The sequence below is a fragment of the Vespa velutina genome, chromosome 3 (genome assembly GCF_912470025.1).
Source record: "Vespa velutina chromosome 3, iVesVel2.1, whole genome shotgun sequence".
Taxonomy (NCBI): Eukaryota; Metazoa; Arthropoda; class Insecta; order Hymenoptera; family Vespidae; genus Vespa; species Vespa velutina.
In genome coordinates, this window is record NC_062190.1 from 2,376,176 (window position 1) to 2,395,430 (window position 19,255).

The following is a 19,255-nucleotide window of genomic DNA, read 5'->3' on the forward strand; positions in this document are numbered from 1 at the left end:
AAGATTATTCTGAAAGTAACAGATACAGAACTTTATATTTTAAACGTAGATAATTTAGTTATTTGTTGTATGAACTATTGGAAATTTAATAAGATTTATAAAAAATAAATTATTTAAAAATAATTGTTTAATAAAATCATTTCACTCTTCTCTTGGGTAGAAAAAAAGTATCTGTTTTTTTTTATGAGACATGGAAACTTCTGAGTTTAAGAAATAATCTGTTATTAGGTTATGTAATCCACAGTACATTAGACAACATATAGTCATGTAATTAATAATCATTAACCTATTATAGAAATTATAAAGCAAATGTACATCAGATTCAATAATATAGCATAGAATTTTACTTCCTTTACAAACTAAGAATTTATATATATATGCTTAAAATATAAAAAATGTAAAATTTTATATTAAATTCTGAAAATACCAAAGAGGCGAACGATTATTTCGATCAAGAATTTGTATAAATTTAAAGACAAATAATTCAATCTGATTGAATGTAATTTGAGTTTTAAATATACAAAAAATCGCGCTCTTATTTATATGCACATATTAACCAATGGCTGGTAAGTATCAATCGAAGCTTTCCGAAGATAACCGAAGTCGACTGAATCAGACTTCGTGCATCAGAGAAACGCAACGAATGGCGTATTTCAGTTTAATCTTGACGTGTGACAAGCAGTGTATCGAACAGTGTCGAGAGATTTTCGAGAAGTGATCGTTGCCATCGACGAGAAACATCGTGCAGATTGTAATAGGTTGTAAATTAATTGCAACGCACATGACTCGTGAGATTCTAGTGTCGATATAAAAAAAGGTGCAAAACGCCGCGTTCGTTACATCGTTCGAACGTGAAGCGTAGATTTTCTCTTGGTCAATAACAAAATTTGATAGAGCTATGATGACGAATCGGACTTTATATGTAAAACTTCGAGGTCATCATTTGACAGGCAGGCCTTCGTCATCGATTACATTTGGATCTATTTTTTTTATTCTGATATCCTTGTCCTGGTTCACGTGCGTTGTAAGTACAACGAAATATTATTTTCATATCGCATTTAAGGCCGAAGTATTGTGATGTTTGTGTATATAATAACAATCGTCTTATGTATGCGTACGAATGTATATATACCACACCCAATCACAGTTCTTTTTGAATAGTATGTGTTGTCCGTGACGTCACCTCACCCGATGTTTGAGAAAGCCTATTGATGACTTTCGATCGTTAGTAGGGGTTTATTCGATTTAATTATGCCATGTTTTCTTGACCTGTTAAAGAACAATGTTTCGAGGCGTCGAGACTTCTATTGAGCTGAGGTCAAAGCTTAATATGCCTATTAAATACGATAAGATAAATCTAACTTATTGCTCTATTACAACATGTAATCATGTAATTTTATAAAGAAGTAATTATTTATATATACATCTTTTTTATATTTAGGCATAATTGCACCTTTCATGCGAAAATAATTTTTTCCATACAGAATAATAAAATAAAATAATATTTGTGAGATGTGCAAACTTTCTTCCGACCAGAATAGCTATTGACGTGATGTTTTCCAAGCTAAACGGCTATAATACATATTTTCGTTTTATTTTAATACATTGTCGATCCTTCATACAAAAATATAATATGAATATCTGCGAAGTTACATCGTTTTAATGTTATCGCCTTAATGACTAAGAGTTTAATAATATGTGATTATAAATGCTATTCCAATAAAAGTGATACTAATAACTAAGGAATGTACCTTATCTAGTTGACTCAGTATTTTATTCACGGAACCATATTTGTAGTTAAGAAATGCTCAAATTTCAAATGCTTTGTAAGAAATTCTCTATTTGTTTTTCATAGATTTATTGAGTATTTATTTTTAAAAAGTTATACAATTAATAATAATACCTTTTTCTTTCTATATATAAAATTTGTTCTTTAAAATTTTTGTATAAAATTATATGGAATATAACATTGTAACGAAAGTTCTATCCGATTATTGATTATTGATTAAAAGCTTTGACACCAAGATACTGTTGACAAATGTGAAATATGAGCAGAATTAAAGTATAGAAAGCATTCGTGTGACATTCTTCGAACATTTTAACAGGCTTGATCTAAATCACCAACTATTATATAATTAAAAAATGTTATTCATAAAAGTCTTTTGTTAATTTTTCTATAGAAATAAGAACTAATGTTATATATAATATATAGTAATAACAAGAATATATTTTAACAATTATTGATATCTCTTTACTTGTAAACAGGTAAACAGTGCAGATACTGACCATTGTATCTGGTATGGGGAATGTTATAAAGATATTTATACACATATCAAGAACTGCCATTACACTGGTCCTGCTAAACCGTTAGATAAGGAAGGACAAAAACTGCTTGCTGAGCAGTGTCCACATTTAATAACTGATATAAACAAGGAAACAAATACCTGTTGTGACATAAAACAATTACAAACATTAAAACAGAATATAAAACTTGCAGCAAACTTTTTGAAACGCTGTCCTAGCTGTTTAGATAACTTATCCAAACATTTTTGTGAATTTACTTGTAGCCCTCATCAAAGCAGTTTTATAAATGTTACAGAAACATTAAAAGATAATGGTAATTATATTTCTTGTTTGCTTATATTATTATTCAATGAAAGAAATATAATTATGTAATATATCTTATAATTGGGAAAAATTCAATCTTATTTAACTATATTTGTCACATCTGTTATTTTTATTGATTTTCAGGTATTGAATATGTAAACAAAATAGATGTATATATATCTAACAAGTATCTAGATGGAACCTATAAATCTTGTAATAAAGTATCAGTTCCAAGCACAGGTCAACTTGCTTTGGATATTATGTGTGGGGAATGGGGCTCAAGCCGATGTTCTCCAGCAAAATGGTTTCACTACATGGGTGATGCTTCAACAAATAGTTTCGTTCCCTTTCAAATTACATATATTGATACAGATAATCCTATTGGCTCATTTAAACCAATGAATCCAGAAATTACTCCATGTAACAAATCATTGAATGTAAGTAAAATATTGGTCACATTTTGATGATTTTACATATACTAATGTATATTGTAAAATATATATTATATTAAGTATATTAATTAGAACATCTCCAAATATTCTATTTTGTTTGTTTATTTATAAGGAGCATACTCCAGCATGTAGTTGTGTAGATTGTGAAGATAGCTGTCCAGTTCCACAACCAGTTCCATTACCTCTAAGGCCATTCAGTCTTTTTGGTTATGATGGATATGAAGTTACAATGATAATTATATTCATTTGTGGATCAGCTATTTTTGTTTTATTGGAAGTTTGTTTCAGCAATCGACAAAAAATTGGTAAGAAGCAATAGTAATTTAATATTAAAACAAATATTTAAAAGGAACATTGCAAATTTTTATCTTAATACACATAGTGTGACTATAAAATGCTATGCATTTTTTATTTTGTTTATGCCATATTTTTATGATATATATTTTGCTTATATTTTTTATATACATTTACACATTCTGTTTGATTCTATAGTGACTAATTTAATTTAACTTGCATTAATATTACTAAATTTTACTGACACATAGGACTCTAATAAACAAGTTTTTATTTTTCATGAAGAAAACTTGTAAATTAATACTATTGGTTATCTTTTTTTGGTTATTGAGTGTTTACTGTTGTTTTATAATCTATATAACTCTTTATATTTTGGTTGTGGTTTAATCTATCATTACTTTCAATTTTTTACATACAAAATTTTAAATAATATATATTCAGTGTTTCTGATATTTTATTTCAAGATTATTCAGAAATAATATGACTATACTGTGTGTGTGTGTGTGTGTGTGTGTGTGTGTGTGTGTGTGTGTGTGTGTGCGTGCGCGTGTGTGTGTAAAGGTTAAGTATTTAGTGTACTTAATTTGAGTAATATTAAGATTTATTGTTTTACATAATATTGAGTGTGAAATGATATGCAGTATATCTCTTGAATCTGTATAGAAATAACAACATATTTCACATAATAAGTATGAATGTACTAATATTTGTTACATTACATGCAAAATATATGAAAGTACTTTTGGAATAAAATACTTTCTGATTAGTTGTGTATGTATGGTGTGTGCGTATATATAGTTGCACGAGGGGAGGAGGTAGGAAGACAGGTTGGTAGGCGCCTGGCAGCTGGTTTACACCACCCAGGAGATGGTGCTCGTATTGCCCTTGCAGCTGATCAGGAAGACAGTCCACTACAATCTAAACGTTCCAGTAGGTTTTCTCAATTCTAAATCTTTCTGGATAATATGCTTCTTGTATTTCTTCTTTGTATTTATTCGTTTTTGCTTTGTTAGTTTTGTTTTTCACGCTTTCTGCTTTGTGTGTGTGATTTCTTTTATTAGTTTTTTTTTCATTAATCATAAATAATTCTAATACAAATAATATATATCTATTAAGCAGATAAGATTAAATAAAAACTACAAAGAAAAACGTTATGCTCAAGAAAGATAGTTTATTTTAATTATTACATTTACTACATTAATAATATTGTTTAAATAAGTATTTACATTAAAGTGTTCTAATTTTCTTTTCTTCTATTGACGTAGTAAAATTTCTTTTTAAGTAATCACTTTTATATAATTTTTATTATTTATTATTATAATTGTAGAAAATGTGCTATTATATGCAAATATCATAATATTGTTCTAATTTATATATATATATATATATATATATATATATATATATATATGTATATATATATATATATATATATATATATATATGTATATATATATATATATATATATATATATATATATATATATATACATTACTTGCTATAATTAAATCTACGTTATTTATTTCTCTTTTTTATAATTCTATGCATTTAATAATGTATATTTGGATCATTTTTATGATATTCTAAGATTATTGTTTCTTATACTATCATGAAAATTATTTTTGCAGCTAAATAAGTGCTAACACTAAAGAGATGATATAATATTGCTTTTATTTATGCTTAATGTTTAATTGTCATTTTATGTGCATACAAAATTTGTTCTCACATATTTATGTAATCAGGAATCATTAGAGTTCATACATTCATTTTTACAGGTGTTATATCAGCTGATGAATTACCTACTGGCTTTGAAGATACACAATCTACTTTTATTGAAAGATTAGGTGCAGGCACTGATAAATTATTACAAGAATTTTTCTGTTGGTGGGGTACAGGTAAATGAACGTGGTGACTTAAACTTGACTTATGATTACATGATTATTGCCTTTGTTTTAATACAAATACTTTTTTTTATTCTAGTTTGTGCATCACGTCCATGGTTAATACTTTTTCTTGGATTTCTTTTTATTGTTGGTTTGGGACATGGAATAAAGTATATGAATGTTACTACAGATCCAGTAGAATTATGGGCATCACCATATTCGCGCTCACGTATTGAGAGAGAATATTTTGATGAACATTTTGAACCATTTTATAGAACTGAACAAATTATTATAAGTACTTTGGGTTTACCTAATGTGAGTAAAAATTACAATATTAGAACAATATTTATTTCATATATTGTTAAATAACTAAGTTAATATAATACTATATTTTAATATCTTAACTTTTTCAGATCGTACATAATACTTCTAATGGTCCTGTAACATTTGGACCCATATTTAATAAAAATGTTTTCAAATATGTTTATGAACTGCAAGAAAAAATTAAGAAAATTTTGACTCCTAGTAATTATACTTTAAGTGATATATGTTTTGCACCATTAAGAAATGCTTTTACTGATCAACCAACAGTAGAAGAATGTGCTATTCAAAGTGTTTGGGGTTATTGGCAAAATGATTTAGAAAAGTTTGATATATCAACTCTTGAAGATAATTATACTGTAAATTACTTAGATCATTTTGTGATGTGTTCACAGTAAGTTATATATATATATATATATATATATATATATATATATATATTCTTTAAATGTTTGTATTTAAAAAGAAAATACTTAAAAAATATTTTTAAAATTTCTGATAATGTATTTTCAGAAATGCATACAATCCTGATTGTCTTGCGCCGTATGGTGGGCCAATTGATCCTGCTATTGCTGTAGGTGGCTTCCTTTCGTCAGGACAAGACTTGCATAATGCATCATACGAAAAAGCTACAGCTGTTATTCTTACTATTCTTGTAAACAACTATCATAACAAAACAAAATTACTGCCAGCTTTAGAATGGGAGAAAAGGTAATATCACTAAATACTTTATTATAAAATAATCATGAACAATAATTAAATATTTGATATTGTTTACTATAGTTTCATCGATCTTATGAAAAACGTATCAGCGAAGATACCATCTTATATGGACATAGCATATACCTCTGAAAGATCGATTGAAGATGAACTAAATCGTGAATCTCAATCAGATATACTGACTATTCTTGTTTCTTATATTATTATGTTTGCATATATTGCAATCTCTCTTGGTCAAATTAGAACTTGTAGTCGGCTTTTGGTAAGCATTACGCTTAGTATATATAATCTGAAACATTTTTAATAAAATACAATGTTATTTCAAACATTGATTTGTTTCAGATTGATTCAAAAATTACACTTGGTCTTGGAGGTGTCTTAATAGTTTTAGCATCTGTTATTTGTTCTGTTGGTTTATTTGGATTTGTAGGCATTCCGGCAACACTTATCATAATCGAAGTAATTCCATTCCTTGTACTTGCCGTTGGAGTTGATAATATCTTTATTATGGTACAAACACATCAAAGAGAAAGTCGAAGACCAAATGAAACAGTTCCGGAACATATAGGTCGTATACTTGGTCAAATTGGACCTAGTATGTTACTTACAAGTGTATCAGAAAGTTGTTGCTTTTTCCTAGGTATGCATTAGCTGTATATATCTTATCTATAACATGAAAATATACAAAGTTTCAATCATGTAATATTAATATATATGTATATGGCATTTATTTGACTAATAGGTGGATTGTCTGATATGCCTGCTGTGAAAGCTTTTGCTCTTTATGCTGGTATGGCATTATTGGTGGACTTTATTTTGCAGGTCACATGTTTTGTCAGTTTATTAGCTTTAGATACATTTAGACAAATGGTATGTATTGTATTATATCCTAAAAATTCTTATTAAAGGTAATGTTACATTAATATTTTCGTTTTAGAACAATAGACTTGATGTATGTTGTTTCATCCATGGTTCAAAGAAAGACACGGGTGAAGAAGTGGTAGATGGAATTTTATATAAAATATTTAAAGTAGCATATGTTCCTTTATTATTAAAAAAATGGGTACGCACATCTGTAATGGTGATTTTCTTCGGTTGGCTTTGTACCAGCATTGCAGTTGTACCACATATTGAAATTGGTTTAGATCAAGAACTTTCTATGCCTGAAGATAGTTATGTACTGAAATACTTTAAAGTAAGTCAAATACTAAAATTATTTAATTAAGAAATGAAATGATTATAATTAATTTTTTTTTCGTACAGTTTTTGAATAATTATCTGTCAATTGGACCACCGATATATTTTGTTGTTAAAGATGGTTTGAACTACTCTGATACACGCCAACAAAATTTAGTTTGTGGTGGTCAATATTGTAACAGTGATTCAGTATCTACCCAGATATTTACTGCATCCAAACAATCAAACAGGTAACAAATTACACACTGATTTTCAATAAAAAGGATAAATAAATTAAATTTTATTTATTTCTACAGTACATATATAGCAAAACCTGCTTCATCTTGGCTAGATGATTATATTGATTGGTCTCAGTTAACTGGTTGCTGCAAATATTTCAATGCAAATAATTCTTTTTGCCCACATACAGGTACAGAGAATTTTATATATATTTATATTACTCCATTTATAGTTTTCAAGTAGAACGTGACTTCTTATTAACATAAAAATTTACAGATATGTCCAGTCATTGTTCTATATGCAATATAAGTGAAAATGAATATGGTAGACCAGTACCAATGGATTTCCAAAAATATATATCATTCTTTTTAGAAGATAATCCAGATGAAACTTGTGCTAAAGGTGGCCATGCTGCCTATGGGCATGGTGTAAATTATATTACTGACCCAAATTCTGGTTTATCTACAGTAGGAGCATCCTATTTTATGGCCTATCATACAATTTTAAAAACATCTGCAGATTATTATGAGTCAATGAGAGCAGCGCGACTAGTTTCAGCAAATATAACAAATATGATTAATGTACATCTTACACGTCTGGGAGAAAATAGAAGCGTAGAAGTTTTTCCCTACAGTATCTTCTACGTATTTTATGAGCAGTATTTAACTATGTGGCCAGATACATTGAAAAGTCTTGGCATTTCTTTACTTGCCATTTTTGTTGTGACATTCTTATTGATGGGTTTAGATATTTTCTCTTCTTTGGTCGTTTTGATAACAATTACAATGATTGTGGTCAATATTGGAGGATTAATGTATTGGTGGCATATTACATTAAATGCTGTATCACTAGTAAATCTCGTAATGGTATGTGCATTTCGCAAATATTGAAATTAAATAGAAATATTACAGAATTATATATAGTATCTGTATATTTGTATTTAATAACGATTAAAGTGTTTATCCTTTTCTAGGCTTTAGGAATAGCTGTAGAATTTTGTAGTCACTTAGTGCATTCATTTTCCGTATCTGTTAAAACAACTCGAATTGATAGAGTGGCTGACGCTTTAACAAATATGGGAAGTTCTATATTTAGCGGTATAACACTTACCAAATTTGGTGGTATTATAGTACTTGGTTTCGCTAAAAGTCAAATATTCCAGGTATTTCATTTAGCATATCATTGTAGGTATAAATTAAACATGGAATCATTATTTATAACCAAAAAAAATATTTGCAGGTATTTTACTTTAGGATGTATCTGGGAATTGTCTTGTTTGGCGCTGCACATGGTTTAATATTCTTACCAGTGTTACTTAGTTATATTGGTAAGACAATTATAATATTAATAATAATGATAACATTATAAGAAAATTAGATTCTTATAATATAAATACGGATATTAATTGTACAGTTAATAGTTGTTTTTTTTTTTTTTTTAATTTGATATTTGGAAACTTGATATTTGCGAAATAAATAAGTACTGTTTTCATTCCATAATAAATTTTTTAGTTTCATAAATATACATTATATAACATATAAAATAAAATGAGCTAGCATCATAGCTCCTGGTCATTTTAGGCTCACCCATGAATAAAGAGAAGCTGGCCAATCACAAGAGAGCAATACGGGGAAATTTGGACAGTGTGCAAGAAACCTCTTTAAATCATCGCGTAAGCAAACTCAATTCTCCTCCCACACCCACCACAACTACACCTACCTTCAGAGTGCTTGAATATGAAAGATAGGTATGCAGGAGATTAAACAACTACTTAAAAGTTTGTACTATTATTCAAATATAAAAGTATTATTTCTAAATAAAAGTAAAAAGATAAATTATTGTAATCATGACAAACTTTATTGGTTTGTACTATATTTGTTTGTATCTAAAGATATTTGTGATTGTCTGTAACATTTTCAAACTATTTTCTCCTCTATCTTTCATGCTAACACTTAACACTACATTTTTTTTATTCTTCTTTATTCTTCTTTTTAGCTTTATTGCATTTATTTTTAATTTTTATTCTCTAGGTATATTAGTTAATGAGCTTTTATTCAAGATAGAGATAGAAATGAAATCAAGAATTGTATTCTTTGCAAGAATATAATATATAGTTTTTTTAGTCATATGTACTATTTATTATCACATATTTAATTCAGTATTTTATATTATACATATCATCATATTCATAAATTATACTTACTTTTTTATATTATTGTAACAAATAACATAATTCTCTATTTTTATATTTAGGATATTATTACAACTGTAATATGCATACAATTGCAGTTTTAATCACTTGTATATATGTAGACAATTAGACATTCAGAATATTGTTTGCAGTTAAATGAAATAATTATTTAAAAATATCGTAATATCTTATATTTGCTGCTACATATACAAGATCAAATGTTTTATAGAATTATTCTATCTTTATTTGTTAAATTCAGCTGTTTTCACATTGATGAGTGTGGGAAGAAATGTTGTATGTGTCAATTATTGTTATATTAGAATTATGTTTTTGTCGATATTAATGTTTCATGTTAAATATGTTTACAATTTACATTTGATTGATCAGTTTCATTATTAAAGAGCTCTTGTGATTGGTTAGCAAAATAGAAAACATAAGAATGGAATTATTAAAATATTTTTATCATGGATAGGTTTAGTAATTTAATATTCGAAGTTTTTAAATCTTATTTTTGTGTTGTTGTTGGTTTTTTTTTAGAAATACATTTATATGTGTTAGAGTATAATATACACTTATTTTTTGTTGTTTATTAATAATATTAATCTCATAATTTTAGGCGTGATGTCACGCCGAGGGGCCAGGACAATCCACCACTGCTCCAACAGGTCTAAACATAATTCTAGGAATCAGAGGTGTCACAATGTCAACTCTCCTCTTCTCCAAGACGATATCTATCAACAACCAACCACTTCCTACTCCAGTGTGAATGACATCGATGCGATAAACCATCATGTGACGTTTTAGCGTTAAATCGTTGTCAATCAAATTAATACAATTTTTATATGTCTAGAGACTGAAACAAAAGTAAGGCAACAAGAATGTTTGTTTTCTTGTTAGAAAATGAGTTATTCTTTCTTAAACAAGTAGGAAGACATTTGTGTAAGTCTCGTCTTTAAATTAGATTTACATACTAATTTTTTTATATATATTATCTTTTCCGTGGAAGCTATGCCTTATAAATGCGGCGAATACAAGCAAAGAACGTCAATAGTGATTATTTGTAGCATCGAAATTGATGATTTATTGCTATTTATTATATTGGCATTTCGTATTTCTAAAAAGAAAAAGAAATTCAAATTTACATATTTAGATTTTTTTTGGCTTTAAATTATTTATTTTCTGCAAGATTTTATAATTTCTTTATTTTATTAAACTTATAGGTAAACTTCCTATTAGGGTAATTTCAATACTTACATAATTCGGTTAGTAAATGACCTCTTTTTAAAGGTTCCATTTTTATAGGAATCTAGTCCTTTATTATCGGGCACACATGATTTACATGCATTTGTATTAATTTTGTTATTGTTTATTTAGAGCATGGTAGGATTTGCATTTCTTATAAATTGTGAGGCTGATCATATATTCTGATACTGATGTTACTTATATCATTCAGAATATGCCTAAATTTTTAATTAATTAGATCTATAGATAGTTATTGGTACATATAATTATATTTTCTAATATATACAAGTAATATTAATACATATGTTAATATCTAAATTATTATTTTATATTCAAATAACGTCGAACATTAATAATGTCCACATCATTTTGTCCAAATGAATGTTGCCGTCCGTAATTGAAATTATTGGAAAATTAATTATGAAGCAGTTTTTAAATAAATAAAATCGTGAAAACATGTTCTTTTAAAAGGGTATGAAATTATCGGCGCATATATTTTTATTTAATTATATTAATAAATGTATTGTATCGGTATCAGTATATGAAAATCTGTCTCACATTTGTTTCTTTTGATCTTTTACAAACTGAAAGAATTATTGATTATACAAATAGTAGTATTTTTAATTTGCAAAAGTATTTTGTATCGGATATAATGTTAAGAGTAAATTAAATTATTATTCTCATAGTAAATAAATGAGTTTTTAGCAAATTTAGGCAACATGATTGTAATACATAATTGGAGAAAAGGTTAAAAAGAGATATACCATGACTGCGCTTATATAACGTATATGATTTGTCTGAAATCATTATGTCATTATATTTTTTTACAGTCGAGGTTAGTTGTTTACTGTAAACAGTATATCCGATCTACTTTAAATTTCTATAATAGCTTTCATCGATAATATGTAATGTGTACTATTTCATTAATGTGATTATTGGTATTAACGTGTACGTTTTTTAGCAAGTAAATTTAATTACTCACTTTATAGATATTCTGTTTTGCGATACGTAGTATGACTTATTGCAGTATTGTTTGGTTGTAAATGAAAAATTGACGAATGAATAATTAATCTTACACGAGTATATTACACGGTGTTTGTGATGCTTTTTCCTTCAGAATTTGTAACTTTTTTCACAAAGTTAAGTATATAAATTTTATATGAAATATAACTTTTATACTAACTACAAACAGTAAATAGACATGTTACAAACTCAATAGGTGAAATTGTTAGTCGATACATTTAAAAATATTACTAGGATATACTACATGCAGATGAATGCTCCAAAAGAGGACGGAGTATTATTCTGTCTTTTAAATTTGTATATCTTGTTGATTATCTTACGTAAATTCAATATTCTATGTAAAGTATACATTCGATGTGTGAATGATATCGCAAATCCAATATAAATGTTTATCGCCTGATAATATATGAGAAGTAATATATTTGGATTCGCTTAACAATGTATAACCCTTCTAAGAGATTGCATATCATTGATGGTTTTGAGATCAATCTGCAATACATTAAATAAAGTGGATAGGCATCAAATTAATCCATCGTAATAAACAGCGTGTTAAGGGTACCAAAGCTAACGGAGAGAGAATTGTGTTGTTAACACATTAAGAATAAATTCTCTCCTGTTTGTATCATGTGTTATAATTATTTTTTCCCATATTTCAATTAAATTAAATACGTTGTCTTTTGTGCACGCACAAAAAGGTTACTATAATTTTTCAACAATTTGTTAACACAATTCATGTAAAGGACCAAATAGATGCACTGCTGGACAGTTGTCATCAGGATTGCCCAAAAATTGTGCATATAACTCTTGATATCGTGATAAAGTTAAACCGCCACGTCTTCTATCGTCGTCCTATTGACACATGATTTTTAAGTAATGCTTATTATTTAACAAAAAATAAAGAAATAAAAAGTAAAATTGAAACTTACGTTGAGAAGATTTTGATAAGCTTCATCGAGAATATTCACGTTATCCACGGCTATTCTAGTAACGCAATTGTATCGAAATTCATCAGCAGCAATGACACCATCGTCTAAAAAAAAGAACATTCAAATAATAAGTTAAAAATAGTTATTACTCGCATACACATAAACGTACCATTTAAATCAACTATCTTGAAATGACTGTCTATAAACATTTTCATTGCTTGTGGAAAATCTCGATAATCTTTACCGACGCAACTTCTTTGAACGGCTTCCTTGAATTCTTCTATTGTCACTATATCGTCCTAAAAGTAAATTGTTAAGAGAATATTAATTGGATCCAGACTTTTAGTTTAGTATTTACTTATTATTTATTTACCTTATTAAAATCTGCTAATTCTGCAATCTCTTCCCATAAAGAGAGCATTATATGAAGATTTTCTTGATATCTATTATAATTGAATTCTCCTTTTCCTTCGATCAACGTCATCTTTAATGCCATACATTCAAAATCGTGTTTTTCAAGTATACCATTATTATCGATATCTAAATGACATGATTGTCTATATTATTATAGATATTACAAAATTAGATATTTGTTTTTTAAATATAGTATTTTATAAAGTTAAATTGTATATGTATATATATACACATATGCCAAGTTAGTTAACAAATCAATCAAATCGTGCCAATTTATTTCTTAGCACATTTTTGCTATTTCATTGGCAATTTTTCAAATTTGTACGTTTTAAAGTATTGTAGGCGTCATTAAACGCATGCTTCGATTTTCAAAACTATAGATCGTGTATAAAAATTACAAAAAATGATACGCATGTATATAGTTTTACAAAAAAAAAACAATATCATTTTATTCATCTATAATATTTCATGTTTTATTGAATTTTTTGTTCGTAATGAACGTAATGAACGTTCATCGTTCATAAATAGAAGGTATAGAATGTTATATGTATAGAGATAACAAGAACCAAGTTGCATGATTATGTCATAAAACAAAGTTTAGCACCGATTTAGATCTGGCATGAACGAAATGCGGACATTGATACGACATTGTGGTATACTTTAATTCCTTTTCTTTTCCTTTTTCATATTAAAATACGATCGAAAAATTTCCACAACACCATCCAGATAATGTAGTTTTTTAACGATGTTAGTAACAAAATAGAAATATAAGTTCAGGTTTGATGAAATAATACATATACATATTATCTTATTATTCTTATGCAAATTCAAAAACACACCAGGTCCAACATTCCTTCATTTTTTTATCATATAGTCGAAGTTCAATGTTAGTCGAACATAATTTTGAGCGTAAGTTAAACAAAAAAAAATTATCAGTTCGTGAATGTTATATAGTATATATGTATATATCAGTCAAAAATAAATAAAAAGTGCATATTTGGACTGTCTGTACGTGGTATCCACGTGGTTACAAGCACGGATACTAAAGAATCTGATTTTTTTCACACGCATGCTCCTGCTCTCCGGAAAGGGCAACAGCGGCGTGTACTAACCATACAGAAATCTCACAATAAAACTAACGCGATTATCCCAGCTGTAAGCCATCCTTCTTTACGATGTTCGCAAAGCGATACGTGCGCACTCCTTGCACACACTCGCTCTCTTCGCTTTTATAAAGTTCCTATTTTCTTGCGTTTCTTTCTTTCTCTCTCTCTCTCTCTCTCTCTCTCTCTCTCTCTTTTTCTTTTTTTTCCTTCTCTTTCTCCCTTTTTTTAGTTTTGTTTTAACTCTTCCTCTTTCTCTCTTTTTTTTTTTCTATTTAAAAGAATAGTCAAACGATAAATCCTCTCGATAACAGTTTCTCTCTTCTCTCTCACGGGACCACTTGTCTCTTCGGAGACAAAAAGAGAGGGAATAGAGAAGGAAAACAGAAATTTCAAACGGAGAAAGTCGCTCGAGAGGATGGTGCTTTGCACTGAACTCGAGTCGACTGTCTGGACTGTTAAATCTAAGTTTAGATTTCTCTTCCGAGGGAAGAACGTTATTACTGGCGGTGGTGGTGGTAGTAGTGGACGTCCTGGTGTTACACTTGCTAAAAGATGGAGAGGGAAATGATAGAAAAGTTAACCAGATGGTAACGATCAGTGTCACAGATATCACAGAAATTACACTTCATTTTAACTTTATTTCTATCGTAATGTTCGACTATTAATTCGATTAAATTGCAATAAATGTCATCTATTAGTTCTCCCGAATTCGTATACGTCTCATTTATTATTTGGCAATTTCAACATTGTCGCGAAGCAATCTAGGCCCGAAGAATCTAAATATCACACATTGCTCTTTCGTGATTGTTTCTAATTTCAAAGGAGGTCGCGTTTGAAACAACAGCGAGTTAACTCCGCCGAATATCCAGATTCGTTTTTATATAACATATAAAATGTATTTTTTTTTTAACATACTATCAACAATTTTCCACATTTTCCATGCTAAATTATAAATTCTTCCTCGTTGTTCTTTGTCGATTAGCTCTACATTTTGTTTATTTTCACTTTGCAAATGTAATCAATTCGATGTAGTTTCATTATTACTAAAGATCACTAATTTTATCTCTTGCAAGCTTAATATCCATGTACCCGTTGTCTATATCCGAAAACGATAAACAAAGGAGTCAGGAACAGGTGTAGGCGATGATGAAAACATTTATTGTAAAATACCAATTTTCCGCGATTGCATCATCTCTAGTTGGCTCGTTGAATAGATACAGATTTCCGGTGTCGAAATAGAAATAGAAAATAGGAAATTTTAAGCTCTCACAATATTTATCAATGCGTTTTACGTCTACCCAACGTAATTAAAGAAATATCGCACGTCAATATCATTAATCAAAATGCATTTTCATATCTTCATTTCTATGTCCTATATATTCAATCTTCAAATTCGATATCGTATTGATCGATTTAATAATTTTTAAATAAATATAGAAATAAGAAAAAAAAAGAAAAAAGAAATACTCCTTAGTAAATGGCCAATCGAATAATCGTCATATAAAGCATCACTAAAGTGAGAGGTGTTAGTTTGAAAGTACGAGCTCTCGTAGGAAGATCGTTGCACGCCGAATGATCGGCATGAGATCGAGGTTTCATTCGTTGATCATTGCTCTGCTTGGCTTTTCCGGTGAGTTAAATAATTTTGGATTCGTGTCACGTCATTAACCGATTTAAAAAGAATTTTTATCGATTTAATTAATAATTTTTATTTTCCGATCATACTTTCCTATGATACTTAACCGATTTATCTTATTAAATAAACGATTTCTCGTATCGTAGTTTTAGTATATCACTATAATTAGCATATACAAAATGAATTATATCATTTCGAAAGTAATTTCCGGATAAATTTAACACAAAATAAAATCGATCGATCAATAAAATAAAACTAATTAGAACAAAAGTCGCTTTGAAATACACTTGACGATCTAAAGAAGGTATGGTGCGTTCTTTGCCGCGGGCAAAAATCCATTGACACGTTAACCCACTATCGTGATCAGTCCAATAAACAGAGATCACTTGTGAATCTTTTAAATGAATTTTCGATACTAATTACGGAGAAACTTATTTATGTTTTTACCATTCAGTAAAAACCGTTACATTTCATTGAATTTCTCTGTAATATATTTCATTTTTCAGTCATCGCGGTAAAGGCGACGGAAAAGATAGAAAATGCGCCTTGCATCGATAACGATAAATTTTATCGAAATCCAAATAGACCTGCGTATAATGTTTGGTCATCTTCCGAATGTGCTAAATATTTTTTGTGTTTAGGTAATTTGATAAATAGTTTCTTATTGTTATGTTCTAATGTTTTTTTAATATACAAATCTATTATTAACTTTTGTTTTAATTTATTTACAGACAATGAAGTATTCGAATTTAAATGCTCGCAGGGATTACTTTTTGATGTGACTCGACAAATATGCGACTACAAGATGAACGTCGATAATTGCGATGTAACTTTAGGTATTTTTCTTATTAAATTTTTATGTGTTTGTTTCTTATTTATGTTGTAATTTAGTTAAAACAGAAGTATTTAGTTAATATATATTTTTTATAACACATTTCCTATTTAACCGAATATTTTATCATTTATCATTATAAATTAGCCAGTTATCGTGTTATAAAAGAGTAAATTATTTTATTGTTCATCAGTGTAATCAATTCATTCTGATTTTTATTTAAAATGATATTTTTCGATTTTAATGTTAAAATTATTTCGAATATATTTATTGAAATTTGGAATGTATTTTATAGAGCCACAATCGCCAAAACCTTTACTCGAGAATAGTAAATGCGATGAAAAAAATTTAGCTTGCGGAGATGGTACATGTCTTCCAGCTTTATATTTTTGTGATGGAAGTATCGATTGTCCTGATGGATCAGACGAAAGTTGGTGTGGTGAGTAAAAGTAATGATCATAAATAAATTTACGTTTATAATATGATTTTATCATTTAAATTATATTAATCATAGACATGCGAAATGATCCAAGAGCTGCATCTACGTGTGATGAAAAAAAATGTCAATTACCAGATTGTTTTTGTTCGAAAGATGGTACACGCGTACCAGGAAATTTATCAACTACAGCTATTCCGCAAATGATAACCATTACTTTCAGTGATGCTATCAATGCGGAAAATTTTGATCTTTTTACAAGTAAGTTTGATTACATTCTTTGTATGAAATATATATTAACGTTAACAAATTATTTATAATTTATTATTTTAGAGATATTTTCAAGTGATAAGAAAAATCCAAATGGTTGTTCTATTCGTGGAACTTTTTATGTCAGCCATCAATTTACTAATTATAGAGATGTTCAATATTTGTGGAATAAAGGTCACGAAATTGCAGTTCATTCAATTACGTAAATATTTTGTTTTTTAAAAATAATGTTTGTTAGACTCTGTCACAAAATTTTATATTTTATAGTCATCGTGGACCAGAAGAATGGTGGTCGCGAAATGCAACTGTTGAAGATTGGTTTGACGAAATGGTTGGTATTGCAAATATTATTAACAAATATGCTGCTGTAAGGATAGAGGATATTAAAGGTTTGTCTTATGTTTTATATAGAGTACAAGTGAAAGTAAAATTCCAATTCACATATTTGGAATTCATTTCAGGATTAAGAGCACCTTTTTTGCAAGTGGGATGGAACCGTCAATTTTTAATGATGTTGGAATTCGGATTTGTGTATGATTCATCCATAGTAGTACCATTTTTAAATACACCAATATGGCCTTATACTCTTGATTATAAGATACCATATGCATGTGCAGGATCAGATCAGCTCTGTCCTACACGTGTTTATCCTGGTGTATGGGAACTTCCGTTAAACCAATTTGTAGCAGGTGTAAGTAATCATTGTAAATTAAGAAATTTTAAAGAATCATTGATTAAATAATAAATATACACATTACATTAGGAATACACTTGTGCAGCAATGGATTCTTGTCCATCTAATTTATCAGGTGAAGATGTTTATGAAATGTTAATGTTAAATTTCAAAAGACATTACCTTAGCAATCGTGCGCCTATGGGTCTTCATTTCCATACATCATGGTTTCAAACTTCAACATATTTTTATGCTTTTAATGTAAGATATTCTTCAAGTTCTATTGTATGCCTTCATAAATTCTATATGTTAAATATATGTTTATTGATGTTGTTATATGTATATTTAGAAATTTTTGGAAGATGTACTTCGACTACCTGACGTCTATTTTGTAACAAGTCAACAAGTTATAAAATGGATGCGTTCTCCAACATCCATAGATCAACTTCACAAATTTGAATCATGGCAATGCAATGAACGTCAATTTGAAAAATTTGAAATTGCATGCGATGTACCTACAACTTGTTCACTTCCTAGTAAAATATTGAAGTCTTACAGAGATTTATACACTTGTTTTGAATGCCCAAAAGAATATCCATGGTTAAGAAATGAATTTGGACAAGATTAAACGTAGAATGTATAATACATATATCATCAGACATATTTTGGGAAGTTGCTGTTTAATATAGTTGTACTATATTTAATATAACTATAAGACTGTTATTTATTTAAAAGGAAAACTATAAAAGATATATTTTAATAAAAAGATTGCTTTTTATATTTTTTACGTAAAATAGTTTTGTACATAATGA

General features: G+C 28.4%; 3 protein-coding genes across 13 annotated transcripts; 2 read left to right on the forward strand and 1 right to left on the reverse strand.

The window, feature by feature from the left end:
- The first annotated feature begins 623 nt into the window (after window positions 1-623).
- Window positions 624-12,210, forward strand: LOC124947421 (NPC intracellular cholesterol transporter 1). 5 transcript variants are annotated; one of them, XM_047489512.1, is made up of 20 exons: window positions 625-1,024; window positions 2,266-2,617; window positions 2,752-3,044; window positions 3,172-3,364; window positions 4,152-4,283; window positions 5,130-5,249; window positions 5,335-5,552; window positions 5,651-5,952; window positions 6,072-6,269; window positions 6,342-6,540; window positions 6,621-6,918; window positions 7,021-7,148; window positions 7,216-7,473; window positions 7,542-7,705; window positions 7,772-7,884; window positions 7,971-8,560; window positions 8,668-8,856; window positions 8,934-9,021; window positions 9,275-9,366; window positions 10,502-10,645. In XM_047489512.1, the coding sequence occupies exons 1-20, from the start codon at window positions 899-901 to the stop codon at window positions 10,505-10,507; spliced, it is 4,059 nt and encodes a 1,352-aa protein (XP_047345468.1). In that variant the 5' UTR covers window positions 625-898; the 3' UTR covers window positions 10,508-10,645. The 5 variants fall into 5 exon arrangements, with proteins under 5 accessions (XP_047345469.1, XP_047345468.1, XP_047345467.1 ...); XM_047489511.1 differs by having other exon boundaries at window positions 9,275-9,441; window positions 10,502-10,640; XM_047489510.1 differs by lacking the exon at window positions 9,275-9,366 and having other exon boundaries at window positions 10,502-12,210.
- On the reverse strand, window positions 11,240-15,707 carry LOC124947435 (sarcoplasmic calcium-binding protein 1). 5 transcript variants are annotated; one of them, XM_047489542.1, is made up of 6 exons: window positions 15,512-15,707; window positions 14,603-15,141; window positions 13,450-13,616; window positions 13,246-13,375; window positions 13,077-13,180; window positions 11,240-12,999 (listed from the first exon to the last, which is right to left on the reverse strand). In XM_047489542.1, exons 2-6 carry the CDS (start codon window positions 14,652-14,654, stop codon window positions 12,871-12,873), a joined length of 582 nt encoding a protein of 193 aa, XP_047345498.1. In that variant the 5' UTR covers window positions 14,655-15,141; window positions 15,512-15,707; the 3' UTR covers window positions 11,240-12,870. The 5 variants fall into 5 exon arrangements, with proteins under 5 accessions (XP_047345498.1, XP_047345497.1, XP_047345500.1 ...); XM_047489541.1 differs by having other exon boundaries at window positions 14,603-15,707; XM_047489544.1 differs by lacking the exon at window positions 15,512-15,707 and having other exon boundaries at window positions 14,619-15,478.
- Window positions 15,047-19,229, forward strand: LOC124947427 (chitin deacetylase 1). 3 transcript variants are annotated; one of them, XM_047489526.1, is made up of 11 exons: window positions 15,078-15,183; window positions 16,034-16,226; window positions 16,739-16,873; window positions 16,964-17,068; window positions 17,360-17,503; window positions 17,579-17,761; window positions 17,834-17,972; window positions 18,038-18,159; window positions 18,232-18,461; window positions 18,534-18,704; window positions 18,793-19,228. In XM_047489526.1, exons 2-11 carry the CDS (start codon window positions 16,169-16,171, stop codon window positions 19,069-19,071), a joined length of 1,566 nt encoding a protein of 521 aa, XP_047345482.1. In that variant the 5' UTR covers window positions 15,078-15,183; window positions 16,034-16,168; the 3' UTR covers window positions 19,072-19,228. The 3 variants fall into 3 exon arrangements, with proteins under 3 accessions (XP_047345484.1, XP_047345482.1, XP_047345483.1); XM_047489528.1 differs by lacking the exon at window positions 16,034-16,226 and having other exon boundaries at window positions 15,047-15,183; XM_047489527.1 differs by lacking the exon at window positions 16,739-16,873 and having other exon boundaries at window positions 18,793-19,229.
- The last annotated feature ends 26 nt before the right edge of the window (window positions 19,230-19,255 follow it).

Bases quoted from the DNA above. Each gene is read 5' to 3' on its own strand.
- LOC124947421 (XM_047489510.1), top strand. From the start codon at position 899: ATGATGACGAATCGGACTTTATATGTAAAACTTCGAGGTCATCATTTG. The intron at 3,045-3,171 runs GTAAGTAAAATA...TTTATTTATAAG, and splicing joins CATGTAACAAATCATTGAAT to GAGCATACTCCAGCATGTAG. The intron at 5,250-5,334 runs GTAAATGAACGT...TTTTTATTCTAG, and splicing joins TTTCTGTTGGTGGGGTACAG to TTTGTGCATCACGTCCATGG.
- LOC124947435 (XM_047489542.1), bottom strand. From the start codon at position 14,654: ATGGCTTACAGCTGGGATAATCGCGTTAGTTTTATTGTGAGATTTCTG. The intron at 13,376-13,449 runs GTAAATAAATAA...ATTTACTTTTAG, and splicing joins AATTAGCAGATTTTAATAAG to GACGATATAGTGACAATAGA. The intron at 13,000-13,076 runs GTAAGTTTCAAT...ATGTGTCAATAG, and splicing joins CTTATCAAAATCTTCTCAAC to GACGACGATAGAAGACGTGG.
- LOC124947427 (XM_047489526.1), top strand. From the start codon at position 16,169: ATGATCGGCATGAGATCGAGGTTTCATTCGTTGATCATTGCTCTGCTT. The intron at 17,069-17,359 runs GTATTTTTCTTA...TGTATTTTATAG, and splicing joins TAATTGCGATGTAACTTTAG to AGCCACAATCGCCAAAACCT. The intron at 18,462-18,533 runs GTAAGTAATCAT...ACATTACATTAG, and splicing joins TAAACCAATTTGTAGCAGGT to GAATACACTTGTGCAGCAAT.